General features: G+C 39.7%; 2 protein-coding genes across 9 annotated transcripts in view; one reads left to right on the top strand and one right to left on the bottom strand.

Moving 5' to 3' along the window:
- Window positions 1-27,302, bottom strand: part of EPC1 (enhancer of polycomb 1) — a 68,166-nt gene that overhangs the window by 29,523 nt on the left and 11,341 nt on the right. For 6 of the 8 annotated variants that reach the window (XM_086742009.1, XM_086742011.1, XM_086742010.1 and 3 more), the window contains exon 1: window positions 21,115-21,416. The exons of the other annotated variants lie outside the window; for them this stretch is intronic. In XM_086742009.1, coding sequence (XP_086598135.1) covers window positions 21,115-21,267 — 153 coding nt within the window. In that variant the 5' untranslated portion in view covers window positions 21,268-21,416. Of the gene's footprint in view, window positions 1-21,114; window positions 21,417-27,302 lie in introns of those variants that run through there. 8 annotated transcript variants of the gene reach the window in all.
- LOC147601593 (uncharacterized) lies at window positions 21,279-25,397 on the top strand. The gene is made up of 3 exons (XM_086742018.1): window positions 21,279-21,657; window positions 21,692-22,608; window positions 25,259-25,397. The coding sequence occupies exons 1-2, from the start codon at window positions 21,279-21,281 to the stop codon at window positions 21,928-21,930; spliced, it is 618 nt and encodes a 205-aa protein (XP_086598144.1). The 3' UTR covers window positions 21,931-22,608; window positions 25,259-25,397.

The raw sequence follows: 27,302 nt of genomic DNA, 5'->3' as shown, positions 1-27,302 counted from the left end.
TTCAAGGCCAGGTTGGATGACGCTCTGAGCAACTTGATCTAGTCGGAAACGTCCCTGCTCCTTGCAGGGGGTTGGACTAGATGACCTTTGAAGGTCCCTTCCAACCCTAAGAATTCTATGACTAAGTGACATAACCCTGTCATTAACAACTGAACAAACCAAATCGTCAGAATACTTATTACCATTTTAGAAAATCAATTGAAAAAAATGTTAGAGTAGTAGCAATGAGTCTATCTTCTTAAGAATGAAAGAAACATTTTTTTTTTTGTAATTTGACTGCATGTTTCTTCAAATAATTTCTCCAAGTTACTCCAGATCTCTTAAAAGAAAGTCATTTAAGGCACATCTGCTTATGGAAATTATCAGAATAGGCAACTCTGAAGCCCAGTGCATAGAGCAAAGCAGACAGTCTCCAGATTCTCAAAGCCTACCCTAAGGAAGGGATTGCTCTCTTTACCGGGGAAAGCAAAAGATGGAGCCGTCGAGGAAGCCATGCAGAGTAAGCGGATGGAGTTTTAAAAGAATACTGGTTCTTGTACACAGTACAGGACAGGACACAGGAGTGAGTTCAAGTCTGTGTACATCCTAATCACATCTTTGACTTTGAAATACAAGAATTATACAAAAGGACACTACAAATTACTCTGTCACTACTGGGAACCATGTCAAACTACTGCCCATCTACTGGTCTCCACGGACCTGCTGATTTACATCAGCACGGATCGGGAGAATCTTCTCACACTCATCCCTTGCCTGACAAAAGTGCTTTCCAATGTTACCATCTAACAACTCACACTATAACATTTAAGGTACTAGAACTAAAAAGAATACCAGTTTCAACAGGTAGTTGTCAACAAGCATTAGGTTCACAACTGCTACGCTAAACCAGATCACAGCTGAGACAGAGTCAAGGACATACGAGTACATAAACAGAGACCCGTCTTTCTTTACACACATTTTTACCTTCTAGAAACCTGTGATCCAAAACTCTTTTAGAAAAAAACTAAGCACACAAGAATCATCCAACAAAAACTGCACCTCATGTCATACACAAACGCATTATAATTAAGATGAAATAAGAAAACATTAAGAACTGGAAAAATCAGAAGTTGTTAATTATGTAACCCAGAGGTGATGAACTGGTGCAAGAGCAACCTGATTCCAGGCTGTAAGGTAGTTTTGGCTGTTAAATTCAGAGGGACAGTATTGTTCCTACACCTAGGTTATCTCACATCAGCACCATTTCCTGGTGGAAGGACAGTGGAGGACAGCACAGCAAGGCTGTTAGGAAACACAGCTGCACACCAACACCATTCAGACCAACTCATCCTATAACACATGGTAGGGACCACTGAAGCACTTCTGTGACCTACTGCATGCAAATCACTCCCCAGCTCCCCTCTTCTTTGGCTCAGTGAGCTACGGGATAAGCATCCTGTCTCTCAGACATAGGAGGAAAACTGTACGATCGAGGAAGATGGTCTCTTCCAGAAGAGTGATGGTCAACCTACTCCAAAAGAAATTTTTTCCTTAGATTAAATTCAATAAATCTGTGCACAAAGGAGACAGAATGCAATAAAGCAACCAAACTGGCTCATTCTCTGTCTTCTCCTCCTGTTACCAGATCTTGGCTGTCCTGCAACTTACTCACCAGACACAATTTATACCCAAGATGAGGAGGATTACTGAGAGTGATCTTGGAGAATTACATGTAAAAAAATTAAGACGTGTTTTTTTCACGTCACCCCTCACTCACATTATTCTCTCCCCCTCCCTACAGCCAGTTCAGGCACCAGAAATATGTTTCTGTGGGACTCTATAGAGGAGTAGTTATCTGCCACTGCAATAGAAAGGGCTCACTCATGGACAGGCAAGCACCTGATGCTGCAAAGTAAAGGTATAGAACACACAGCCAGAACGTAGCAGCCACCTTAGATCAATGTAAACTGTTCAGAATTACTCCAGATTTCAACTGCATTTTTCTTATCTTTAAGGCAGCAGGTAACTTTAGTGGCTTCTAGGACGACTGAAAGCAAAAACGCTCAGTTCCTCTGAACAAGAAGCTCCACAGCTTATTACAGAAACATACCACACACTTTTCCTTTTACTGCCTCACAAGCCCATCCAGTCACACGTTACTACATGCAGAACAGTGAAGACATTCTGACAAGTTTGTTACAGCATCTGTTTCCAAACAAATTTGGTCATACCCATGAGGGCAATCTGATCCTGCCTTGTAGATCTCAGAAGTCTTCAACAGGTATACTGGCATAAGATCAGTCCCTGAGTTACACTGATCCTTGACTCTGAGACAGCAAAGCCCAGCTCCTGAATACCAGCTTATAGATCTGACCTTTGATAATGGCAAGGCAACAGTTATGCCGCAGTTATACATGCGGCTTCCACCCTCTTGACCTCAAGTACAAGAATATCATATCACACGTTAGCAATAGTTTAAATTTGGTCACAACAAGCACACATGATCAAAACAGGACAGAAGTGGTGGGTCAACAAAGCAGCATTATGTCATCCATTGCTCTCTCGTTGTGATGAGTTCTCAGGAAGATACTAGATCACTTAGCCCTCTGCCTGCCCCAAGTCTTGCCCACAAGCAATTGTAAGTCATCTTTCTATTATGACTCCAGTATGTATGGACACAGGGTAAACACCTTCTCACATAAATTTAAGCTGCCTGAAGAGTCACCCAAACCACATGGCTGTAGATCTTCCCTTCTGAGGCTGCCAAGATCTCTCACTGTCCTGAATCACTCTATGCAGTAGAGAAAATTGTCGTCTAAACCTGAGAGCCTAAACCTGTCCCTTCGGATTCTAAACATGGAGAAAAACTACAGAGATCACTTCTGTTAATCAACTGACGTCATTCTCATGAGTAGTCAATTAACACGGATTCCACTGTAATTACTATAATAATTAGATCTCTGCTACAAATGTCAACTTAAAATAGCTGCATAGGATTAAACTGCAATTACTCAGTGAAAATGTGAACCAATTTACTTTTAAAAATACATGGTTTTGTAATTAACAGACTATCAAGAAACCTTGATAATTACTAGTCTTTTTATCTGAAACACTGGTTAGAAATGAGGTCAGCCACACAGTCTTGAGCATTGTAGTCAACTTCTTTCTCCACGTTCAAATCAGATACTTCTACAAGCATACAAGGAGTCTGCCCTTTCCTTGGAGAAATCTTGCTTCATATTCGTGGTCTTCCAGCAGCAAAGTACTTACAACTTCTGGGAAATTTTCACATGCCATGCTTGTTCAGTGAATGGTGGTAGTGAAATGGAAGACACACAGGGCATCTGAACCAGAAGTCTAACAGCATTGAGATTACAAAAACGCTAGAGTAAGTGGAGAGTGATCTGCGGTTCTGTCACCAGAAGACTAAAAATAAACTAGTTTTATATTTTAAATTACTGTGGCAAACACACAGGCAGAGATGGGAAATTAATGCTTAGCTCAAGATATGCTAGAGAGGATAACATACCCAACCTAGGAACTCTGGGAATCAGGAAAACTCTAGTATTTAACACATACATTAATTACACAGTATAGTTCAAAAACAGAATTTAATGCCTCAGCCCCCCCAGGCACAGGTCCCGTTCAGACTGCCTAAAAAGATTGAAGTGACCCAGCTGCTTGCCAAATCACCACTGCACTACATGCATTCAGAACCACAGGACTTAGTATCATTTTGAAATATTTTGTTCAGGAATTGCTAATAGCTCAAAAGTAGCAGAAGGAGCTATCCAATCTGCTCAGCATTGGTAATGGCCATAAAAATTCCTCATCTTTTCTCCTCTGTGATTACTTTGGCTCTCAAACTCCTCAGCCTATGCAGCCCTGTAACCCATTGAGGGGAGGGGAGTTATTCTTAGGCAAGTCTTTTGCTGTGAGCTAAATCAATTCACAGACAAGTAATGTAAAGACCACGGCAAGCTCTAGGAAAACAGTGGAATTTCCTCTTTTTGATACCGACACAGTTAAACTAGCTAGGCTCATCTCACACAACTCTGCTGCACAGACACATTTCACAAGATTCCAGACTTAACTGCAAACCTGTCAAACTCCCCCTTCCTTACCACAGCCCACTGTTCCATCTGCATTGTTGTAATCTGTAAGACTGCAATGTAGCAAAACTTTTTCAGTAATGTCTATTAAAAACAATATAGTTTAATAACAAAATTAATTCCTCCCAAATAAAGGATTCTAAAGAACATAGCAAGATGCTTTTAAAATATTAAATAGTCTAGGGCATGACTTCCGTGCTGAAATCAAACTGTAACATAAAATAAACTAAGATTTGACATATTTTACAAGGATACAGCTTTCAGGATACAGTCTACAATGGAATGAGAACAGCCCTTAGAATTTAGCATTTCCTTATCAGTGGTTTCAGCTAGAAATCCATTTAGAAGAGCCTGAATAAATATTTATATCAAAATTATTTTCCCCTTGTATGTGGGAAATGGAAGTGGAACTTCAAGATCATTTCATCAGTTGACTCATAATAAAATTGTATCAAGTTCCCAAGTTAAGAGGCAGATGCACCAATATCTTGCTCCTTGCTTAAACAGTACTGTGCATTAGTAATACTGCGTAACTCCTCAAATAATTTTGGATGGCAAGAGCTGTACACCTGGACTCCATCATTTTTATTAGTTACAGGGACTTAATACTACTGTTACCAGTACTAAGCACCGATTAGAAGTAGTGACATTTGAATAATGAGTAACATGGTAGCCCAACTTCACAGCAGACGAGCTTCTACTCTGTTTCACTACTTTTCTGAAGAACACTAATATACAGAAGCACACACGTTGTGTGTTCCAACATTGAGAGGGTGCTTCAACTACTCCAGTTACGTATCATACCAGAATCATACACTGCACTGGATGAAGTTATGGGCAAGTTATAAATCTACATTTAGATAGATAACAGGACTTAAAATAAGTGAACTGAGTTGGGGGAAATTTTATACTACATTTTTCTCAGACTTTTCTATGTCAACCACAGCAAAAAATAAACCTACCACGCCTTCCATTAGGAGCTGTTCCTCAGATGTGGTTTTCCAATTATCCTCATTAAACCAACCTCTTTTCCTTTGCAGTTAAGGCATATCTCAATCTGGATCTATTGATCAACTGAGCAGTAGAACAGAATCAAGACAGGTAAGGTAGAGAAAAATAATAGGTAAAGGAATAAAGCTGTAACACAGAGTCTGAGGATCGCCTCTATCTCCCCCCAGTATTAGTCTACTGAAGGCTTAAAAATATTCCCTTCACAGGTCAGACTGCATAAACTGCAGAGATCAACGGCTTTCTAGATCTATGTATGATCAAGTATTCTGAAGAAAAAATAACTCTGATTATCAAAAGACACCAAATCCTGTTCTTAAAAAGCATTAAAAACAAGTCTCAAAAACAGTATCTAGAGCTCCTGTTTTACCCATCAGAATTTGCAATAAGACTAAAACTTAACAGCACCTGGAACTTGAAGGTCAGATCTCTAAACACCAAATTGTGCAACTACGCAATGACTTTAAACAAACAAATGTCCAAACTAGTTGACTGGGCTAACCTAAGTGCCACATATTACTAGGAACCAAAAATTCTTCAAAGAATGCAGTAACATATTTGGAAACTAACTGCAAGACAAGTGTGGATTCTATCAGAGTGTCACTTTGCCTAACACCATCTCATAAAGGAGCCCACATGCATCATCCCTTCTGAGGACAGTGACAGCAGTACAAAAAACCACAGCCATACTTCCACTACTGTTCCCTGAGCCACAGGATATCAGAAGCTGGGAGTGCAAGCCACATTTATTTTAGTCTTTGTGTTTAGTAGTCTGATAACTTTTTCTTCTATGAACTTTTTTGTCCAGTGTGCACTATGCAACTCTAACGTTAATAAAGAGGCTTGAGAAATACCCAACACATACACAACTTTATTTTTGGTTCAAGGAAAAAGGCAAATGAATTTTTTAAAATAATAATTATTAAACCAGGTAAATCAGTGAGTGAACCACAGGGTTTACACAGGGTCTGTAACACACAAAACTACAACTGTACCTTCCCATAAGAGTGCCTCGTTTACAACATTCTTGTCAGGTTTAACTACCTCTTCTGTAAAGTACAGTTTAATTACTTCAAGCATTCACATTTGAATAGTAACAGAACTTGACTGATATGTATATTACGCAGTACTGATGTGGGGACAGTAAAACATCAAACCCATTCAAAAAAAAAAAAAAATAAAGTATCAACATTTGTGAAAATTTGGTCATTCAGGAGTTAAGGCTCAGCAGCTCATGGCAAATAGGCAAAAATAAGTTTGCTATAACAACCTAAACAAAAAGGAAGCACCTTTTAAGCCACATGTGCATTCCTTACAAAAAGCTCACATATCACAGTTCAGGTAAAAATTTCAAAGTAAACAGGCCTACAGAGCATCGCCTTATACTACCAAGCCTATTTCTGATTTTGAAAATAAACAAACAAAAGACCTTTTAGCATTATCCACTTCAGTGGATACACTGTAAAGTTCCCATCTCATATTACTACAAATTACAACTTTTGTTAGAAGAAAAACAAACAAATGCACTGCAGTTTATAACTCTCAGTAAGAAAATAAGCATGTATCAAGACTGTGAGATATTAAGACACTTGAGAAAACTAAACTAAAAGTACAAATGCTAGCAGAGATATACTCAAGAGTTATACTGCATGAGGCATTTAGTAAATAAAAAAAATTCTATAGTAATTGCTAAGTAGATAAGTTTTGTCAACGTATGTTAATGAAAACACAAGTAAAATCTACCAACACTTTTCAACTAAACTGTCTTAGCTTCTGTATTCACAACACACAACAGATCAGAATTTCAGGTCTGATGCTACAAAGGCAGAGAAGTGCTTCTTCAGTAGTGACAGTGACAGGTGCAATACTAAATAACTTAAAATAGATTTTCCAAAGATTACACCACTGTGAAGAGCTTATCTATGTATTTCCTGCTGCAGATGTCAGTCTTCAGTTTGCAAATCTGCAGATTTAGGCACTTATGTTGGCTTAGAAAGAACATCACTATGTTTGAATGCACAAAGATGCTACCTAGAAGAGAGACCTGTATTAGGCTGAAAGGTTCAGATTAAATACCAACTTAAGTTTCCTGATCAGTAAAATGTGTTTTGAATGACAAAGTGCTACATGCACTATGAGTCAGGTGTCAAATCATTATTCTTTATAGGTCAGTTATTCCTGGTGTCTTGTAATCTCCATGTTTATTTAGATTGCCTTTAAAAACACAAGATAGACTAGCATTTCAAATTCATGACCTTTTACGTGCAATTACTATCAAACATGTTCTTAAGGCTGGTATAAACACTGAACAACTAAGACAGGTAAAAGACAGTAAAGCCGTATGGAGGATGGGAGGAAAGAAGCAAGAACAGAGGTGAACGGGAAAGGTTTACTCTAAGGACAAGCACTTCCTTAATGCTCATAAGCTCAATGCATTATAACTGTCATCATTATTCTCTCCGTGCACACAGTGAGAGTTAAGTGACTGACTGGGACAGAACAGGACTACTGAATGTGATTTACAAGGAGACAGCATCAATTAGTCCAGGCCACACTGTCAATTCTAGCCCCGAGAAGTTTTTGTTTTGTTTCGCCCCCAACCCAAATTAAGTGGTATTTTAATACTTTTCACTTACTCAGCAGTCAAGTCACATTTTAACCTTTATTTAAAAAAATAAAAACAAGCAAACAACAAAACACCAACACAAAACCATCTTCCCTTTCCAACATTCCTTAGGTCTTGACTCTGTGTCTATTGCATTAGTAACAAGCCTCTACCCACAACACAAATTAAGTACATCTGACCTCTCAAGGAACAGGTACATGTTATTTCCTCCAACTCTCATAAGCAAAACAGTTGAACCCCATCACGATGGTCACAGCATAGAGTCACCTGCTTCTCCACCACATGTGCAGCTGCAGACTGTTACTGATTCTTCATAGGCAACTCCTGGCTACATAGGAATAAAGTTACCATAGTACGACTATCCATGATTTAATGTGCCTATATAATATATACATATAAAAACAAATTAAAGTGGAATAGATATGTTAGAGACTGCTTTGTGCCCTTCCCAAATACTGGGTCCAAGCATATAGCCCACATATGAGCAGAGAAACTCGTTTAGAGGGCTTCACAAAATATTCCATTAACACTAGACATCCTACCTTTCCCTCTCACCACCTAGTACCATGTAATCTACCAGAGGTTGCAATTGAGATTTTTGTACTTTGCATGAATTCAGTCATGTCCGTTCTGTGCAAGGACTATTTTATCTATATTGCCGTTAATGAGTGTATTTATAAAAGATTATTTAGCACATCATATCCTGAAAAATATCAACTCGACACTGCATACATTCTCAGAGAACAAAATTCATAGCTGCCTAACATGTTATGCTTCTAAATTAACAATTACAGGCTCAGTTTCATACTGCTTACCATATTAAATGGTTTGATCATTCTATACGACTCCTGCAATTTTTTCCCCCATGCTGAAAATAAATAGTAACTGATGAACAGAAAGCAAAATGAACATTACAATGCAAGGAGAGGAAAAACTAGACATAAAAATTAAATGTCTGGTTAACAAGAAATTCTAACAGAGATGACAAAGTACTAGCCACAGTTTGCTATTACAAAGCTACATGGTACTCAGGACCACATCTAAGCCCCAGTGCTGTGGGGGTAGACGGTTTCCTTTAGGTTTATCAACATGACATGACTGAAATATGGAAAGAAAAGTCTTCAAGACTAATACTTCAGAGCTTTTAACAACAACAGCTTGAAGACACTTAAAAGGTTTTTCAAATATTTTTATCTTTGGATGTTTTTGCAGCACACTTCTGATAACTAACTACTCAAATATATGGCATTGTATGGCTTTTTCCTTAAACAGGTTTTATTCCCTTCCCAATTGCTAAGTTAAAGCGAACTACCCTACGAAGCACTTTTAGCTATCCACAAGACAATGTATTCCTATTCCCTCCACCTAATCAGTATTATGACAGAGGTTTGACCAAGTAGAGTCAGTTGAGTAAACCAAAGTACACGATGTTCTCTCTATCCCTGGAAATGTATACTGCTGCCAAAGGCTCGCTTAGGACCTCAAATTCCAATTCCACCTGTGCAGATAGTGCCATCTGGCAAAGTGGTGGTCTGACTTCCTTCAAATCTTTAGCAATCAAGACTGTCTAACATTCTCATGTAATGTGAATAGATAATTCATTTCTAACAAATGTGAAAGAGCTAAGTATTGAAACAAATGAGAGAGTACACTTCTCAGCCGGCATGTAGCTCTCTGACCATCTGAAGAGAAGTTACACCACAGCCCAAAACATACATGCACTCACTCACCCTGTTAACTGTGGGAATAAACCACAAAAACAAGACAAACATCCAGTATAAACACAGAAGTGAACTGTACACACACTCCTGACCACAGTGCAAGACAGTCTGGGATAAGAGACACTCTCCAGCAAATTTATTGCTAAATCTTCCCCTTCTCTATTAACCAAAAAAAAGTGCCTCATATCTAGAGTTCTCCTGAGCAGAGGCCGAGTAAGAGGTCAAACTTACATCGCTGAGAGACAGGACTACGATATTAACGAGAAGACTAACATTGCAAAACATTCAAATTATTTTTTTCCAGAAAACTATACCAGGGAAATAAAAATTTCATCAAAATAAGATGTCAGATACCTTGCTGCTTTAATTTTTCCAAATTACAGAGTTAAATTAGCCACTGGATATAATATTTTAAAATAATCAGGTTACTAAATCATCCACAGGGACCTTCTTCACCTGCTGAAATGAATCAATAGTGAACAAGTTGAGGGCTTGGTTTTACAGGTTTGATTTTTTGACAGGCTCTCATTTACCAACAGGAATATCCATTAATGTTTTTCCTGTCACTTCTAGATGTCTTCGGAATTTCATGCTATCCTGCCATACAACAATGAAACTGTCATATTGTGACTGTACTAGCCATGCAACTTACCCATTATGTTAGCACAAAATTATAGCTAATAGATAGTTTGCAGTACACTTTCCCCAGTAACATATACTAAGAGCACTTCAGAGCTTCTCTACCCTCACTAGCTTCTCCAATTTAACCAATGCTAAGGTTTTGTCTTTAGTTCTAGGACATTCTGTAAGCCACCCTTAAACTGCCTAAAAGTCAGCTAACACTCCCAAAGACAAGATTTAACAGCTACCACCTACCAGGTCAAGGTCTTTCTACAGTAAAAATACAGATGCTATGGAAAACCAAGCCAAGCATAAGGGTTAGTGCATTAACTGGAACAATTTCCTCCAATAACGCCCTAAAGATCATCACAAAACATCATCACTTTCTGTTTCAGCCCAAGACACGCCAGCTTTGTTTTCAAAATTTAGCCACCATCAGGCAAATTTCTAAACATCTTCTCATGACAAGACACCTCAGAGGAAACAACTCTCATTCCGAAGAAGGCTGAGAGAATGAACATGCAGCAGAAACTTGTTAGCTACTCTTCTCCTACAGCTTCTGTGAAGATTTTTTTTTAGACAGAGGCACTTTGTAAACATGCACGCTTCACTAATTTCCCACATATACTTTTTTCGCACTGAATAAACCCTATATTACTAACAAAAAAAAAAAAAAAAAGGAAGCTAGCTTTCTTCAGTTTTGGTAGCTTGTTCTTTCCCCTCATACAAACTGCAAGAAAATAAAAGGCTTGCCTATTGACTTGAAGTTTGTTGAAGTTCTAACTTGATAAAACATATTAGTTGCCCAAGATGGACTGTGAATACTAAGCTACCTTTATTCCTAACATTTTAACAGTCTTATATAGTACTTGGCCTACTTTAAGACCACAGTATCTTCATCAGAAAGCAGAGCTAGTGCGCTAGTATTAGTTATTACTTTCTTCTAACAAACCAGAAAACATAAGTAGCAAGAGAAGGGCAAACAGAGCCATGGTGTTTGGCAAAGAACACACGATAATTAAAAAAAAAAAAAAAAATTGAGAAGTGGAGTGCATAAGTTTATCTATAAGCATCTGAAGGATCCAACAGTTTTGCAGAAGTAATCCACTTAAAGGATTCCAGTAACCATACAAAATATAAAAACTCTGCTGGGCTCAAACTCAAGTAGGCTCTTACCTGCAGCCTTACTCCTAAACTTTCCAATAAAACCCCTCTGTTTTAACATTCAGCTTTTTTCTGAGATATATCTAGGTTCCTGAATTGTAAATACTACAAATCAGATCACAGTACTGTAAAATCTTCTTCCTGAAGTCAGTTCCTATTTTCTGACAGTCCTTTCAGAATTCTTTCTTGTACTTTAAGTAGTGAGAAAAATCAAACATAAAAAAGGCACATAAGATATGCCCTGCTAAAATACTAACACAGGATTGGAGGTGGGGAGGTCTAGATTTACCACACAGTTAAAAGCTACATTTCTGAAGCAAAAACATAAAGGCACAGGGGGAAGCACGAATAAAATTTTATCATCTGTGTTTAAAGAAACTTAAGAAGGAGAACAAAACTAGAGCACTTAAAAACACAAGAGAATGGGACATTACAAATAACTAAATCTTGGGAAATGCCTTTGGAAGAAAAAACTTCACATACTATCTAGACAGACTAAGATGGGGAATGATAACAGCACAGACAGAACAGTAAACAAATCAAGTTATGTCAAGTGTTTCCATACCTATGCCAAAATCAGTGTGTTGGGTGAGACTCATTACAGATCAGTAGAATTTGATAAGGCAACTTGCACCCTTCTTCCCTTTCCAAAATTAGTTCTGCATCTTCAGCCCACAATCATTACATTTTCTAACAGCACAGCCTTGCACAAAACCCTCAAATTTTGAAAAGGAAAGTCTGGAAACAGAAGCCTATGCAGAATTCAACTTTTCCATGCCAACACCCTCCTAGCCGTCATGCTTTGAGTTGGACATCCAATTAGCGAAGAATCTGAAGACTCACATTTAGTTATCGAGAAGGCGGTCAAACACTGGAAGAGGCTTCCTAGAGAGGAGGTTGATGTCCCAAGCCTGTCAGTGTTTAAGAGGCATTTGGACAATGCCCTTAATAACATGCTTTAACTTGGTCAGCCCTGAAATGGTCAAGTAGTTGGACTGGATGATCATTGTAGGTGCCTTCCAACTGACAGTCTAGCCTATTCTGTCTATTCTACTACAGCCCTTCAAATCGTAACAGAAAAGAGACAGTAGTATGAAATGTACATATAGAGCAGCCTTTGCTACAAACCTGTCTCCTCAAATGTAAGCTTGGTAAGTCTTCCAGGCAGGCTACAAGATCTGTAATTAATTTCTAAGAAGGAACAACCTTGAAGTCATGAAATTGCTATAAAGGATGAACGTAAAAGGATGCTGGAAAGTAATACTTTCCAATAACACCCTCTTGAAAGCTTTCAATTCAAAAAGCACGAATTTCTTAACTACTGATTAAATACAAAGGAAACAAATCTTTAAGAGTGGTACTTAAACCTTAAGAGGATAGTTTCCTCTCTCACTCAAACTACCTGTGCTTGAAGAGACTGACAGACCAGGAAGTTTTCAAACTTTTATTCCATCCTCAATTCATGCAATTCACCTTCACCTATTTGTTTAACCAGAAAGACCCTCCTAGGACAGGGTTAGTCTTTGAATGTACATACAGTTGAATACATGGAAATACACATACACCTGCTGGAAGGGAAAGCAGAGCATAGGTAAAGGCTCATTAAACATGAGGAGGATATATAAAAAAGCAGCAGCCAGCATTCCTATTCTGATGCACTAGTCATTTGATGCATCCCTGATATTAAAGCTGAGTTCTCCTCTTACAAATAGAAAGAGGAAATGAAGAACAAGTGGGAAAAGAACAAGTAACTTATTGCGTATACCTAAGGCCAGCAAATTACAGTATTCTGTTCTAGCAGAGTAGACTCCCACACAAATACACACACACACCCATTCCTTTAAACAAAACACTTGAAAAAGTAATGTATTAACTTACATTCAAAACTCACATCAACTACTCTTTACAAATTGATAGTGAAATAATTGCATACACATTTCTGAGAAATATGATACTGTAATTATGGCACAATTATTGAGACAGAAACAAGCAAAGTGGTCTACTCAAAGAAAACATTAGCAGATTTAAGGGCCTACCACATCGTACTTGTTTTCTACCTGAAACAAATTAATATTAGGCAGGTTCCTGTGAACAAATTCAAGTTTCACTGGAATAAAATACAGGATGGTAGCTACTAAAATGAAAAGAAAAATATAGTCACATCACCCTGATCCTCAAATATTAAGGTTACTGAATTACTGCCCCTTCCCATTAGTGATGTTATTAGTATTTTACTGTATACAATTAACACACAATTCTTCACTGAAATCCATTATACGATAGACCAAATCTGAAAACAGCCAGAAAGATAACCTTACAGTGCTCCTAAAGACAGGCTGTGAAATTTCCCAGGAGGTAGTCTTATATTACAAGCCTCGCGTTGACTTACAGTTTACCCTGACATAAGCTACTCTCCTTTAACTCCAAAACCCTGCCAGTTGTATTTCTTCTTGTGCTATTAAGAATACTGCTAACTAAGTTAGCTTTGAGCTCCTCTCTCCTAGTCTTAATGCAAATAACTTCAGAGAGATTTTTAGTCTCTTCCAATGGCTAACCATCCTCATTGTAAATAAAAGAGTCCTAAGTAAGTCTAAACTTTTTAATCCCAAATCTGAACACGAACAATTGGTCTCACTGTAGTTAACTCTGCTACACATAAAGCCACTGCTGTTTCATGTCTTCTCTGTGCAACTACTTGGGAAATCAAAAAAAGTTTAAAAATAATCTGAGTAGACATACATCAAACTAATCCTTTAAGACTAGTCTACACTTAGCTTTTGAGGAACAGCTTTTTTAGGAGCTACATGGCTTTTATATATGCATGTGACTCGTACAGACAATAAACAAATTACAAAAGAACATCCTCCACCTAGAACACAAGTGTCCTGACTTTAAATTCCTTCAAAGTGTGCTTGCTAATCCATATCCTCCATAATTTCAAAACAGAATTTTGACCTCCTGGAGAAGCCTCTGTCCTGCATAAGGTACTGATCATCAACTACCTCTTCTCACTATTTTCTGAAACTGTAAGTATTTTCAACATTACTTTTGGGCATGACATATACACCTTGGCCATTACTACATGTTTAACTGACACTGTATAACGAATTAACATCACATTATCATACCACTTTCAGTCCTCTGCTCACAGCTTCAAGTTAGGGCCTGACCTCTCTGTGGTGTAACAACAGGCAATCTATCATGATTTCTAAACTTTCACAACACAGAACTGCTAGCTTCCAGGAAGCTGTCAAATCCACTAACTGTAATCTAAACTTCTTGTTCCTGGATGAACGTGGTAAGTTTTGCCTCTTCTGATTTCAAACTGGGATGGGAAACCTCACTCCAGTCTCAAACAAATTCTACCAATCTATAATAGACGTCTATGCCACCACTATCCCTCTGACTTCAAAAGGAAAAAACACTGCTGGTACAGCTGTGTTTCATACCACAGAATTAAACAGTTTCTTTAGATAGTCAGAGACCGTGCATAAACTGCTGACTATAGAAGCTACTTCTCACCATCAGCCAGACTTCCTAACTTGCATGAACATTCAGGTGCACAGAATACCTTCCAACACTGAACACAACAGAACAGAAAGCTCTGGTGTAACCGAATGTAAAATATCCAGTAAGCTACCACTATTACTAAATAGCTGGGAGCTGGGCACAGAGAGAGAGAGGACAGGAAAAGAAAACAAACACTTTTCATCACTTGAATATTTTGCTATGGTATGGGAGTTTTCTCACACTTGAAATTTTGCTGTTTGTGGTGAGCTGCCACATTTTTTTTCCTCTCAAAATCATCTGGTTAAGGATCTCGGATCTTCTTCACACAGGTATCTGATGTGAGTTACTTAGCTCAATACCAAACTAAAAGGTAAAATCAAGACCTTATACGAGCTTACAGAAAAAATCTCTTACAGCTCTGAACTGAGGTTTGTAGCCTGCTGCTTTAGAAAAAAAATGCAACAAACCCATGTTTTTCTGTTCCCCTCTTATCAAACATGTACGCTCTTAGGAATCTAATCTATGAGTTAAGTGTGTTTAAGCAGAAAAAGATTAGACTGGTATATTAAATTAATGTCTCCTACTATGAGCAAGCAGAAAAACTGGACAAAGGGCAATATGACAGGGCAGTATGCAGGACTCCTGAATCAGAGAGTATGCAAAACAAACAAAAAACCAAAAAAAACAAACAAAAAAAACTGTGTCTACTCTCCCCATTTACCTCAATATCCTTCAATGTTTCAGCTCTCAGTCTAAGAAGAGACCACTAAAGGAGTTCAGTTCATCTGGTTTAAGATTATACATGACTTCTACAACTGGGGAGGCACACAGATTCTCTTCTGCTAGTAAGCTAAAAACTTTATAAGGACTTTCCTGACTCTACATCAAAGAAAAAAAATAAATCCAGATTTGAAACTGATGATTGAGTTACAGCATCTATTATAATTTTACACTCATATAATTCTGACTGCCCCTACAGGATCCTAAAACACTTAGTATCAGTGAATTGTGCACCAGCAAGGTAATGGTTATTTGGCAGTGGTTATTTTAAGAGTACTTACACACCACGTCCACAGTTGTTTAACTAGCAAAATCCACATACTTTCATGGAAGCACACACAGAATGTTATTTCTTTTGTTTATTACACTCTTGCCAGCTCAAAAAGCTATATGACCTTTAGTGAAATTTAAGTTTGTCATTTAAGATCATTCATACACAGACTCATTACACCTCACCTATATGCTTACTTCACATATTTTTTAATTCATCACAGCTTAGATGGTGACATTCGGTCCCTTCTTGTACATTCCTTACCAGCTTTTTTCAACAATAAAAACCAGCTGTTTCAGTAGCAAGAGAATCTGGGTATGGTAGCTTCCCAGTGCCTCCAGCATGGATTTGGGAAAAGAAAGGCACATTTTGTCAGCAGGTATTGTGCCTAGAAGAGATCTATGGCAGCTGTGCCCACGGCAGTTTTATGGAGAGGACCGAGCCTACCCAAACTGGGTAAATAGGAAATTAACCAAGTAGTGCTTTGCTAAATTAGGACACATCCTAGTACAGAATACCTTTAAACTGTTCCAGAGCACTTGAACTGATATTAAGTTCTCTTCATCAGGTCTTCTATAGCATTTACAAAATACTGACAGGTCACGCTGATATTAGGGGAAAAAAAAAATTACGTCTAATAATGGAATATTACCAAATGAGCTTTTTTTAAAAAATCCTCAAAGCCAGGGCAGGAAAGATAACTACAACTACGAACTTAAAGAGATCAAAAGCACATTTTAAACTATTTCAACAGTTTGCTCAAAGACCAAATAACAGAGTATGACAGTATTTACAGCGACAATTGCACATACTGACTTAATTCCACCTTCTGTGCAACCTGTTAGTTGCATCATAACACATACGTAAAGGAAAATAGTAAGAACTGAATGAACAGCTGCACATGTTATGATTTCAGATGCTGACTGCTTAATTTTTCTATCTGCTACTAGCAATATCAAATAAAATTCGAAAGTAAGCTCAAATTTTAAACCCTGAACCATAAGAACAGAACTCCACATAGCGCATCAGTCTGGCAGAAACCCACTAGGACAAGAAAGCTGCTACTCCAGAGTTAAGATGAGGGTAGAGATTAACCACCAGATTACGATCTTAGAAGAAGGAGTTAAGAGTAATACAATAAAGCAACAGGACTTTTTACTGCATGATAATCCCTCACCTGCCTCAACACAGGGGTTCTGAGCAAACTGATCTAGTTGAACACGTCCCTGCTCACTGCAAGGGGGTTGGACTAGACAACCTTTAAAGGTCCTTTCCAACCCAAACTATTCTATGATTCTAACACCAAGGACAGAGACACTGGCATTTAGAAAAAGTTTGCCTGATGGAAAATGCACATCTAACTTATACGAACTTGAACATGCACAAGACTAAATGGAAATGTAACATCCAAAACTTTAGTATGACCATAAAAATACTACCATTTACATCAGGATAACAAACTCTCTCAAGAAAAAAAAAAGAAAAAAGAAACCTCAAAGACATGATAATTCCCATACCCACAGGACTGCTACTAACTCTGGAAATGTCATCAACACAGCCATATGTTCAAAAAGCTTCAGTCTGCCTTGTTTTTTTTCCTAAAACATTTTATCTCAAACAACTAAAGTTTACCTCTGCTCTGTTTTTCCAGCTGTCTCCTTTCAGTCTAGAATCTGAATTTCCAATTAAAGAAAAGCAACACCCCCACACAAATTAACACCTTAAAAAAAAAAAAAGCACCTTCATAAATGATAAACAAATCCCATTCATCCACTTCTTTATTCAGGCAGTTATGAATTAAAATGGACTTGTTAGCCAAATATGCATTACTATATTATTAACAGCGGTCTGTTGTCTGCTTCTCAAAATTACAGCACTAAGGACGTGCCTTGCTCAAAACCAGGATTTTGAGTTAATACAGGGGATGTTTGCATAAGAAGTGTTATTACATTTTGAAGCCTTTTAAGAGATGCGTATGTATCCTGATAGTTTTTAATTTCTTACATCTAGCAACAGACTTGGCAACAGCCACAATGTGTTTAACCTAGAAACTTGGGAGCTAAACTAACTGTCAGAACACAGGATCAGTTGATAACTTCAAGTACCACTGTGTGCCAAACAGCTTTTTCCTATAGCCTCTTACCTGCAAAGAAAACCACTAACTGAAGTTATGACTTACTAAACAGAAAGGTATCCTCTATTTGAAACATAATTAATGTCACTTTAAGGCTCTTAGTTGTCACTTCTTTTTAAAGTTACTGTATCCTCTTATCAGTTGCATATTCTAGAACTCAAATCAACTTAGCAAAGTTGTTTCTCCTTCAGAAGACTCTTACAGAACATCACTGCTCAACTGAAGTTTCCAGTTATAATAATGAAGATGTACTATTTTCTGTATTTATTATTTGTAGGAACAGGATGGGAGAAAGATAAGATGAAAGTGAAGCAAAATAGATTCCTTTCTGTGCATCAAAACACTAATTAGTCATTTAAATATCTTGTGACTTGATGCTTGAATATTAAGTCTCTTTGATTGCATTTTTCCCTAGGGAAAGTTATTTAGTCAAGAGAAGAGCTCTTAACTCCAAATGTGTGTTCATTTAAGATTACATTTATGCAAAATTCAAGGCAATGTTAGAATTCTATTTATAAAATAGTTATAAATGCCTGTTTAGACTACTTGAAGCTGCCCCCTCCCCCCAGATTCTTATGGACACTTTGCCATCTGTTTTTAAAGAAATAGGTAATATAAAATATTATTTTTTTAAGTATTAGGAAAAACTCAAGTCTTCAACTACTACATAATACAAACAACTCCCAACTTTCCTAAGTCCTGCATGGCATGAAGTCTGGGAAACAGAACGTAGTAAGGTATTAAACCTGGGAGGTTTGCCGTAACTGTAGTCAACTACCATGTCTCTTTGTTGTCAACACCAACATAAAAATGAAGAGAAATCTATTGGTGATGACAAGACAGAAGGAAGAAATTTAGCAAGTCTGTAGAAACAAGAAAGGGGGAGAGTTTAACACCAACTATTTTATGTAAGAAGATCTGAAAAGTATTCAGGAAGACATCTGTGTTTACTGATGGCAAACAAATTTATCTTGGAAGTGCGTGTTTCTGTGTGTACACACATTTAAAAAAAAACAAAAAAACACACGCATGAGCAAACTTTAACTGTAGAAAGCATCTACTTAAACAGCTCTGAAGTTTTACCCTCAAAGCTAGATTTAATAAACAGAAGCATCACACTAACCACAAAAATAAATATTATAATTAATGTTTACAAATTTTCCCTTGCCCACAACTACTATCCCTTAGCTAGGACAAGTATCTCTGGGTTTATGAGGCTATATAGTCACCCCATGTGATTTTCTAGCCTGAAAACTCATAACTGTCAGGCAAATAGTAAAAGAAAAACATAGCAACCTGACATTTCTACATAAACAGATGGGCGCATGCACACTTGCTCACTTTAACTGAGAAATAAACTCAGCAAGTAAGCACAATAGCAAACACACTCACATTTAAAATTCTGGTACAAGTGGAAATTAAGGATGCTCTCTCTCATTTTCGGAATCTACACATATCAATTCAGATTACATCTGCTGTGTCAAAAGAAACATGAGCATCTAAGCACAGCTACCTACTGCTTAAATACTACCACTAAATGGATACCACGCTAAAGTTCTGAGCACCTTCACAAAAATAACCACCACCAAAACAAAACCATAAAAAATCCCCATACACTTCACAATATATATTTTAGTAGATTTTTTAAAGCAACTTATGTCTCGCACAGGACTTGCAAATACTCAATTATGTTAAAATGGTAGGCATTTACTTCTCAGAGAGTAGTTACTGAATATAGACAACAATATGCAAAGAGTGCTACTCTCCAGAAATCATTCATCCTGAAGACATTTCAATAAAATTCACAGAATCGGCTAACTTAGAGCAGCAGTGCCTCAAAGAGAAGACTACCTGTAAAAAAAAGATATGAGTATTTTAAGTTCCAGAGAAGTAACTCAAGTTTCCTACATCTAGAAATAAAACCAGGAATTTTACAGCCTGTCACCTTTGAAAGACAACAGCAGTCTGACAGCTAGCAAAACTCAAGACTATGAAATTGCCACATTTGTTCTGATAAGAAATACTCAATTTCAAAAGCTGTTTACATAACTGTATTTCTACAGCTCTCTCCTATTTGCTGTGCTTAAAGCACAAATGGGGAAAACTGATTACGCTAAGGAAACAATTAAAGCTCTGCAAACACTGAAAATAACAACCCAGTTCAGCAGGGGTCTTAGCAACAGGAGCTACTGAACATTACACCTATCTCAGAACCCGTTGACTTCACGACCGTGAAGTTCGAAAAGGCTTATGTTTCATTTTCCACTAAGACAGCTAAACTGAGAGGGATGCGATAAGACTTTTGGCCTCCAAACTCGGATTTTCTTATTTGAGTAGTAATTCAGTACTAACTTCGGTATCTCCACGTAGTGAAGATCACGATTTTACTCACATCACGCCCGTGTGAAGGCACATCCTACCTCTGGCAGGAAGAGCGGTACTACCAACACAGAGCTCAGCTCACACGGGAGCAGCTCAGCGGCAGCCCCGAGCTCCGCCGGGTGCGCGCAGACCGGCGGCAGCCCGAGCGTTACCGCCCGGCACGTGCGCGGGGCTACCGGCACAGACAACGCACCCTTCAGCAGCCACCAGCCAGCCCCGCTCACCACCCTGCACTGGGGCTCCCAGCCCCGCTTCCCGCCAGCGTCCGAGCCCGCGGCCGGCCCCGCCGCCGCTCCCCCAACGAGGGCGGCCCGGGCCGGCACGCGCGCTCCCGCGCCACCCGCCACAACTTCCGAGCGCCGCCCGCCGCCGAGCGCCCCCTGCGGCGGCAACCGGCTCAGCAGCGCCACCCGGTGGAGAACCGTGGGCAGCGCACCGCCCGGGCCCGTCTCCCCGCCGCTGCCGCACAAGGCCCGGCCCAAGAACCAAGAGACAAAATGGCGGCCGCCCGCGGTATCACGTGACCCCCTTTGTGCCTTTCGGGGCCTGGCGAAAGGGCCGCCAGCTACCGCGGGGCGCGGGCTGGGGGGAGAGGGGGCCCCAGCAAAGCGCGGGGGAAGGTGCAGTTAACGGGCCGCCGGGCTCAGCGTCTTCCCTCCCCGAGTGTCGTTGCCCCCCCCCCGGCGGGCGGGGAGAGCGGGGAGAAGATGGCGGCCATTTTGTGCTTGCGCAGAGGCGAAGGTGGGGGCCCCGGGTGCGGGGGGGATGGAGGGACCCGGCCGAGGGGGGGGGGGGGTCTCACGTACCGACTCCTCTTCCTTCTCCATGCCCGTGGGCATCTGCGGCACGGCCCGGTTAATGGAGGCATATTCGGCCAAGTCGGGCAGGTCCTCGCAGCGGAAGACGGGCAGCGGCTTGGACGCGTCCAGCGCCCGGGCCCGGAACGACAGTTTGCTCATGTTAGGCGGCGATGGCGGCTCCGGCTGGAAAGGGGGGGGCGACAGCAAGAACGCTCCGAGCTGAGAGCCGGACCCCGCCGAGCGCTCTCATGGAGGGACCGGGGCTCCCCCGGCAGGGCGGGGCGCGCTCCGACACGGGGCCCGGCGGCGCCGGCTGGCGCGGCTGGGCTGGGCGCTGGCTTCTCTCCTCCGCCGCTCCGGCTCCGCTCAATACGCCACGGCCAACATGGCGGACATTAAACCTCGACTGGCCGCCTCTTTCAGCCAACCCCAGCGCCACAGCCATTCCCACACTGCATCGCGCAGGGGCGCGGGCACAGCGCCGCCCGGGGGAGAGCGCGCGCAGCGCGGGCACGGGAGCGCGGGCTCGGGAGCGCGGGAGAGCTCGGAGTCAGCCGGGCGGCGGGCGCCACTGGCGGGGCAGACGCTGCTGCTACCCGCGGGGTCCCGTCTCGCGTGGGGGCGAGGAAGGAGGCGGCGGGGAGGGACGGGACGCTTTTTCTCAGCGTGCGGCCAGGGCCATTTAGCTCGCCTGCCTCTGAGCTGCGCCAGGGAAGGCGCGCTCCGCTCCGGAAGGGGGTAAGGGGGTTCAGCCGGCCCCAAATCCCCCACCTCCCGGAGGGGAAGCCTTCCCGAGGTAAAAGGAGCAGCGCCTTTCTCTGACAGCCTGCTAGCTAGGGGAAACCTGGGAGAGAGAAGCGGGGGAGAGCGGGAAAGTGCCGGCCCCGACCGTCCCGGTCACTCGGGGACCGGCTGGGGGCCACACCGAAACGCAGGGCAGCCTGCCTCCAGCGCTGAACTCACCCACCCACCCCGAGCCGGGCTGCCGGCTGCGCCGACCGGTTCCTGTCGAGCGCAGCACCCCCCGAGCACCGGCCGGAGCTGGGGACGGGGCAGGGGTATCCGGCAGCGGAGCGGCCGCCCGGGGAGGAGGGAAGCGGCCCTCCCCTCAGCGCTTGGCCCCAGCCCCGCGGCGGGCGGCAGCGGCCCCTGTCCTGGGCGTCCCGCGGCTTCGGGAGCGGGGCGGCTCCCCCTGCCCCCTCAGCGGTACGGACCGGCCGCGCTCCGTCCCTCCCTGCATCGCGGAACGACGTTCGCCTTGGTGCTAAATGAAGGATGAACACAGGCACCTCCCCGAAAACGTGAGGAAGTGTAAGAACCGGTCACCTCCACAACAGCATTTCCAGCCTGTCCCTCTGAGGCTTTCGGAAACTTGGTTCGGTAGCGAAGTGCAGACACGTGGACTAGCTTAACCCTTGCCTGGATTTAAGTTATCAGTTACCCGTTCAAGCCGGCTCACTACAGGCGAAGGTTAGAACCAATTTGAGCGTGTCTCATTAGGTAAGCTCGTTTGCATCTCAATGATGTGATTAAGTTGATGCAGTATTCCGCCCTAAGCAAGCGACAGGAAATTTGGAGTCCCTTGTCTCGCTGATGTCTCCACACACCGCCCCAGGTTGTCACAGTGCAGCCATAAAAATGTCAAAAACCCTTCCTCCCAGGCCAGCGCTAGAGCTGCCTAGTTAAGGAACACTTCACGTGCTTATATATCTTATGTTCTTGCATTAGATCACAATGTAATTCTAGTTCTACAGTAAGATCATAAATCCACCTGCTTGAAGTTATGCTTATTTTCATTTAAAAGTGTGAGAAAATTGTGGTTTGTTTGAATTTAAGTATCCACTTCTAGAGCAAAAGTTTGTACTTTTGTGCTCTTAGATGAGAATCAGTAAACAGAATTTGTTCTTTATCACGTCACTCCTGGAAAACAAAATTTTCGGCAATAGGACATAAATGTAGCAAAAGCATTAGAAAACCCTTATTTTGCTTAGTAATTTTAAAAATCTATGTCTACAATAGAAGCTTTTTTTTTTTTCTTTAAATAGCATCACCTCTACTACTACCATCCTTGACCTTAAACAACTCCTAGCCCCTGGATGAAATATTGCTAGATGCACTTGTTAACAGCAGTTTCAGGCCAAGGATTTGCATGTCTGACTTTCCCATAGGTCTCCCAAATTGTTCCACCTGGGAGTCATTTAGCTTCACAACCTCTTTGGGACAGGCAATTCCCCCTGTATTGCAAATGGGTAATGCAGTGGAAGACAGCTGCTAGAGGGAATGAGGGGGTTTTTTTGTTGTTGTTGTTGTGTTTGGGTTTTTTTGTTCTTGGTTTTGTTTGTTTGTTTGTTTTTAAGAGAGGGTTGTTTTTTCTTGTGGTTTGTTTTTGTTGTTTTTTAAAAGGGCAGTGGCAGGAACTAAGGAATATCATTGTATTCATTTGTATTTCAGTAGTTACATCAGAACCAAATGTTAAAAATTGCATATTGCTTTTTATGCTAATTTTAAAGCTTAAAGCACACACTAGCTAGAAATAGTAATCCTAAAGTAATAAAAAAAAATTGCACATAAAACATCTACAGAGTTTTCCAAATACTGAATAATTTAGTTTATCCAACTAGTAGACAGATAAGGTGATGACAAAAAAAAATAGCAATAAGCTACCATAGATTGACTTTACCCTGAAACACTAAATGAAAATGAAATACCTGTCAGCTAAGCAAAAACTAAGGCCATTAAATCTAACTCTCCACTTCCACTGATGAAAGAAAAACAAGATATAATGAAAAGCAAAGTATAGAAAATATTCTGAAGAACAAAGAAAGAATATTCAAATTTAAACGTGTCCTTAATTGACCTTTGCATTTCTAACCCTACCACAGGCTTGAGAAAAGTGCAGAACAAGCAGAACAGACAATAACATTTGGATACAAACAGGACAGTATGCATTAAGAAAGAGTTTTGGCCTGAAACTCTTGGACTTATCAGCTTTTAATGTTTTGCCAATAAAATAGATTGCATTTAACTATTTTGTAGCAGAAATTGTTAAGTCTTCAAAATTGCCTAAATTAATTTGCTAGCAAGATGAAAGGTGTGATATTTGAAAACAATGCAACATGAGTCCTAATTTCTGTTCTGTAAAGCTGGTAACAGGAAAAGTATAGAACATAAACAGATTGTTTCTATTTTACCTTCCTTTCAGTTACAATATGCAGATATATTCTAAGCTTTGCCATTTTGTAGCATTTACCAAAAATGCTTACGTTACATTTGCAGATATCAGTGCTGCACTATGACAGTAGTTAACCTAAAATCGGCATGTTTTGCATAACCACAAAAATGCTCTTTGTCAGCTCCTAGTAAAAGATCAGTAAGTGTTAAGTCAGTTGTGGTACTGAAGTTCTGTGTCTATTTTAAAAACTGAAATTTGATGAGCTATAACGTAACTGAAGTAAAATGAATACAGCATTTTGAACTGCTATTCCTTTTTTTTTTTTGGTACAAACCACTGAAATTAGATCTTAAAACTGGGGGCATTTCTTTAAGAGTCCATCTTTTTATGATCTCAAAATACTTAATTAAAAGAACAAGCTTTACTAAAATGAAATAACTTTGTACATCAGCTATGTAGGTGGTAAATATAACCATTTCAATATACATTTAAAAGTACTAAATTCAGACTGAGCATTAAGGGCTGAGATCCAACAATTTGATTCATACAGCTACAGAAAAGGGTCTCTTGTGATATCATCTAACTCAGGTTCATAAAGGCCAAAAACTTAACTTGCTTATTTTGGTTTGCAAGTGCTACGTACCATTTGATAAGTTTTTACAAATTTTAGTATGTATTTAGTTTTGTGGCTTATTTAGTTTTGTGACTTTCTGAGTCAAAGCAAAACTTTCAGTAGTTTCTTTAAGCACGAGTTGCAGTCTTCTGCACATGGGTTTCGTATTGTCTCCCATTTGAACAGCAATCGTTTGTCACAAAATAGGTTTGCATAAAGGGCATATAGGTTAAACTGTGTGTCATTTTTGATGCTTTCTGGAATCAAGCAACTCTCCGTTTTAAAGATGTAAAATTCTATGAGACAGTTGTTCAACTTCTAAAAATTTTTTTTAATATTCTTGTTCTAATTTTTTTTTATATTAGGAGTTTATCTCCAATCAAGTACATTATATAAAGGCAAGTATAAAATAAAAGAGCTACTGGCTGAAAGAAAGTACAATATAAAGGCTGATATTGCATATACGAGTTTTCTGTTGTTCTACTTTTAAGGAAAGCCTGTCTATTTGAGAAAATAAATATCCACAGCAATACAGAGGTTTTTGTTTTGTTTTTTTTTTTTTTTAAACTTCCTTCCTCCCTTCCCCTCCCCTCCAAAATAACAACATACTGAAATCCAGAGTAAAACTGGAATTCGAAATCAAGTACATTTGACTCCTTACAAACATTCCTTTTCTCTGGCCATACTTTTCTTGTGCCTACTTAAAACTCTAGCTTACAACAATTAAAAGTAGAACATGTTAAAGGTAAAACGTGTTTCTCATTTGCCAACCATTTAAAAGTAGTTCTTGCATATAGAAAACAGTACAGGATTTTCATAAACTGAAGAATATGCTGAGTACACAAAACTATACACTAACTTGCATATCTATAAATATTTGCAGTTTTTAATTTTTCTCACTCTGGGACTACTTTACACCCTGCTTTTACTATTGTAGAACTCACTAACTCATCATTTATTTATATGGCAATTTTGTTGACTTGTTTTTTTCCTTTTATCTCCATAAATACTGACTACTCTGAACTGGCACAAAGTATCGCTGCTCTTTTTTTTTTTTCCCTCCCACTTTAAATAAGCAAGTATTAAGAAATGACACATTATGAAGTTACTATACTCAGGTTTCTTTCCAGAGTGACTTACTCTTTGGGGTACTTGGAAAGATATAGATGGGTCTTTCATTCTATAGTAAACTATTATGGATTCTGTATGTATGTTCCTGTTTTACATCTGCTAGTGATGCTACTGTTTAAATTTTCTTCTCAGCTAACTTATTTTGCTTTATGTTTTATAACATTATGGGTAGCTGTATTTTTTTTTTTAATAATCTCAGTGAGTTATCCAGAGTTTTGATTAAAATGAGATAGATGTAGGCAAATATGACGCTAGAGGCTCTTCATTATTTTACAAAATGTGACACTACATTAGCAAGTAGATGCATATAGAAATTATCTTAACAGCATGGAGATTTCAACACTAAATGAACTGATGTAATTCATAGTGAATTTCACCTTATTTGCTAGTGTCAACTGCCTGTTTTAAAAGAGATAATGGTACTGTCAAATGTATTTAAGGAACTCAGACACTGTACTATACACAACTGGTATCGAACGCCTTTGTGATAACTTCTGCCTTTTTTTAAAAAAAAGAAAAAAGATAATTTAGTGTTTCATAGCTTTGGCATCTCAAAGAATGGTATGATATATTCAGGTATTTTAAGTGGTCACGGTGGAGATGCAATAAGTATAAAGCTTGTTTGAAGTTCTTTCTGAATCGTAATTTGACGTAGTGACCAAGTAGATCTCTTCCTCAATTCCTGTCTCAATGAGGAGAAAGTAATTTGTCTTTTATATATATGAATTTTTGTTTCTATAGTGAACAGGAGGTACCTGTACTGGATGGCCAAATCTTTTTAGTTACCTTTTATCTTTTGTAAGCAATTCCAATTTACACTGCAGAATACCAGATAGAGATGAGAAGGGATAATACTGCATTTAATCTCATATTTCTGTTGCCATTCAATAGTTAGCAAGTAAACATAATCTTTTAGATTCCAAAGCTGCCCAAAAATTTTAAATCTGGAGATATAACAGCCTGGTAAAATGAGAAGCTCAGAAGTGTTAAACACAAGCATGTGATTTTTGCTCTATAAAACCAATGACTGCTGTTCTCATGAGCAATATTTTACTAGAAATAACCAGTAAAGGCAGCATTACAAAACTAGTTGTGTCCTTAACATTCAGAACAGAAACATAGAAGTTGGCTTTCTTGCAACAAAAACTGAAGTTTTAAAACTTTGTTGCAAGTGGCCATACTTAAAACTGGGTAAAGAATTACTATGTATGTGATCAAGGGGTTTCATCCCCCTTGCTACATGCAGGAAATCACAAGGCAATATTATTTTGCACTAGG

The sequence above is a fragment of the Chlamydotis macqueenii genome, chromosome 2, assembly GCF_036417535.1.
Source record: "Chlamydotis macqueenii isolate bChlMac1 chromosome 2, bChlMac1.mat, whole genome shotgun sequence".
In the NCBI taxonomy this organism is placed as follows: domain Eukaryota; kingdom Metazoa; phylum Chordata; class Aves; order Otidiformes; family Otididae; genus Chlamydotis; species Chlamydotis macqueenii.
The sequence above is the reverse complement of the archived record's forward strand: the minus strand, read 5'-3'. Positions and strand labels throughout refer to the sequence as shown.

Bases quoted from the DNA above. Each gene is read 5' to 3' on its own strand.
- LOC147601593 (XM_086742018.1), top strand. From the start codon at position 21,279: ATGGCGGCTCCGGCTGGAAAGGGGGGGGCGACAGCAAGAACGCTCCGA. The intron at 21,658-21,691 runs GTCAGCCGGGCG...CTGGCGGGGCAG, and splicing joins GGAGCGCGGGAGAGCTCGGA to ACGCTGCTGCTACCCGCGGG.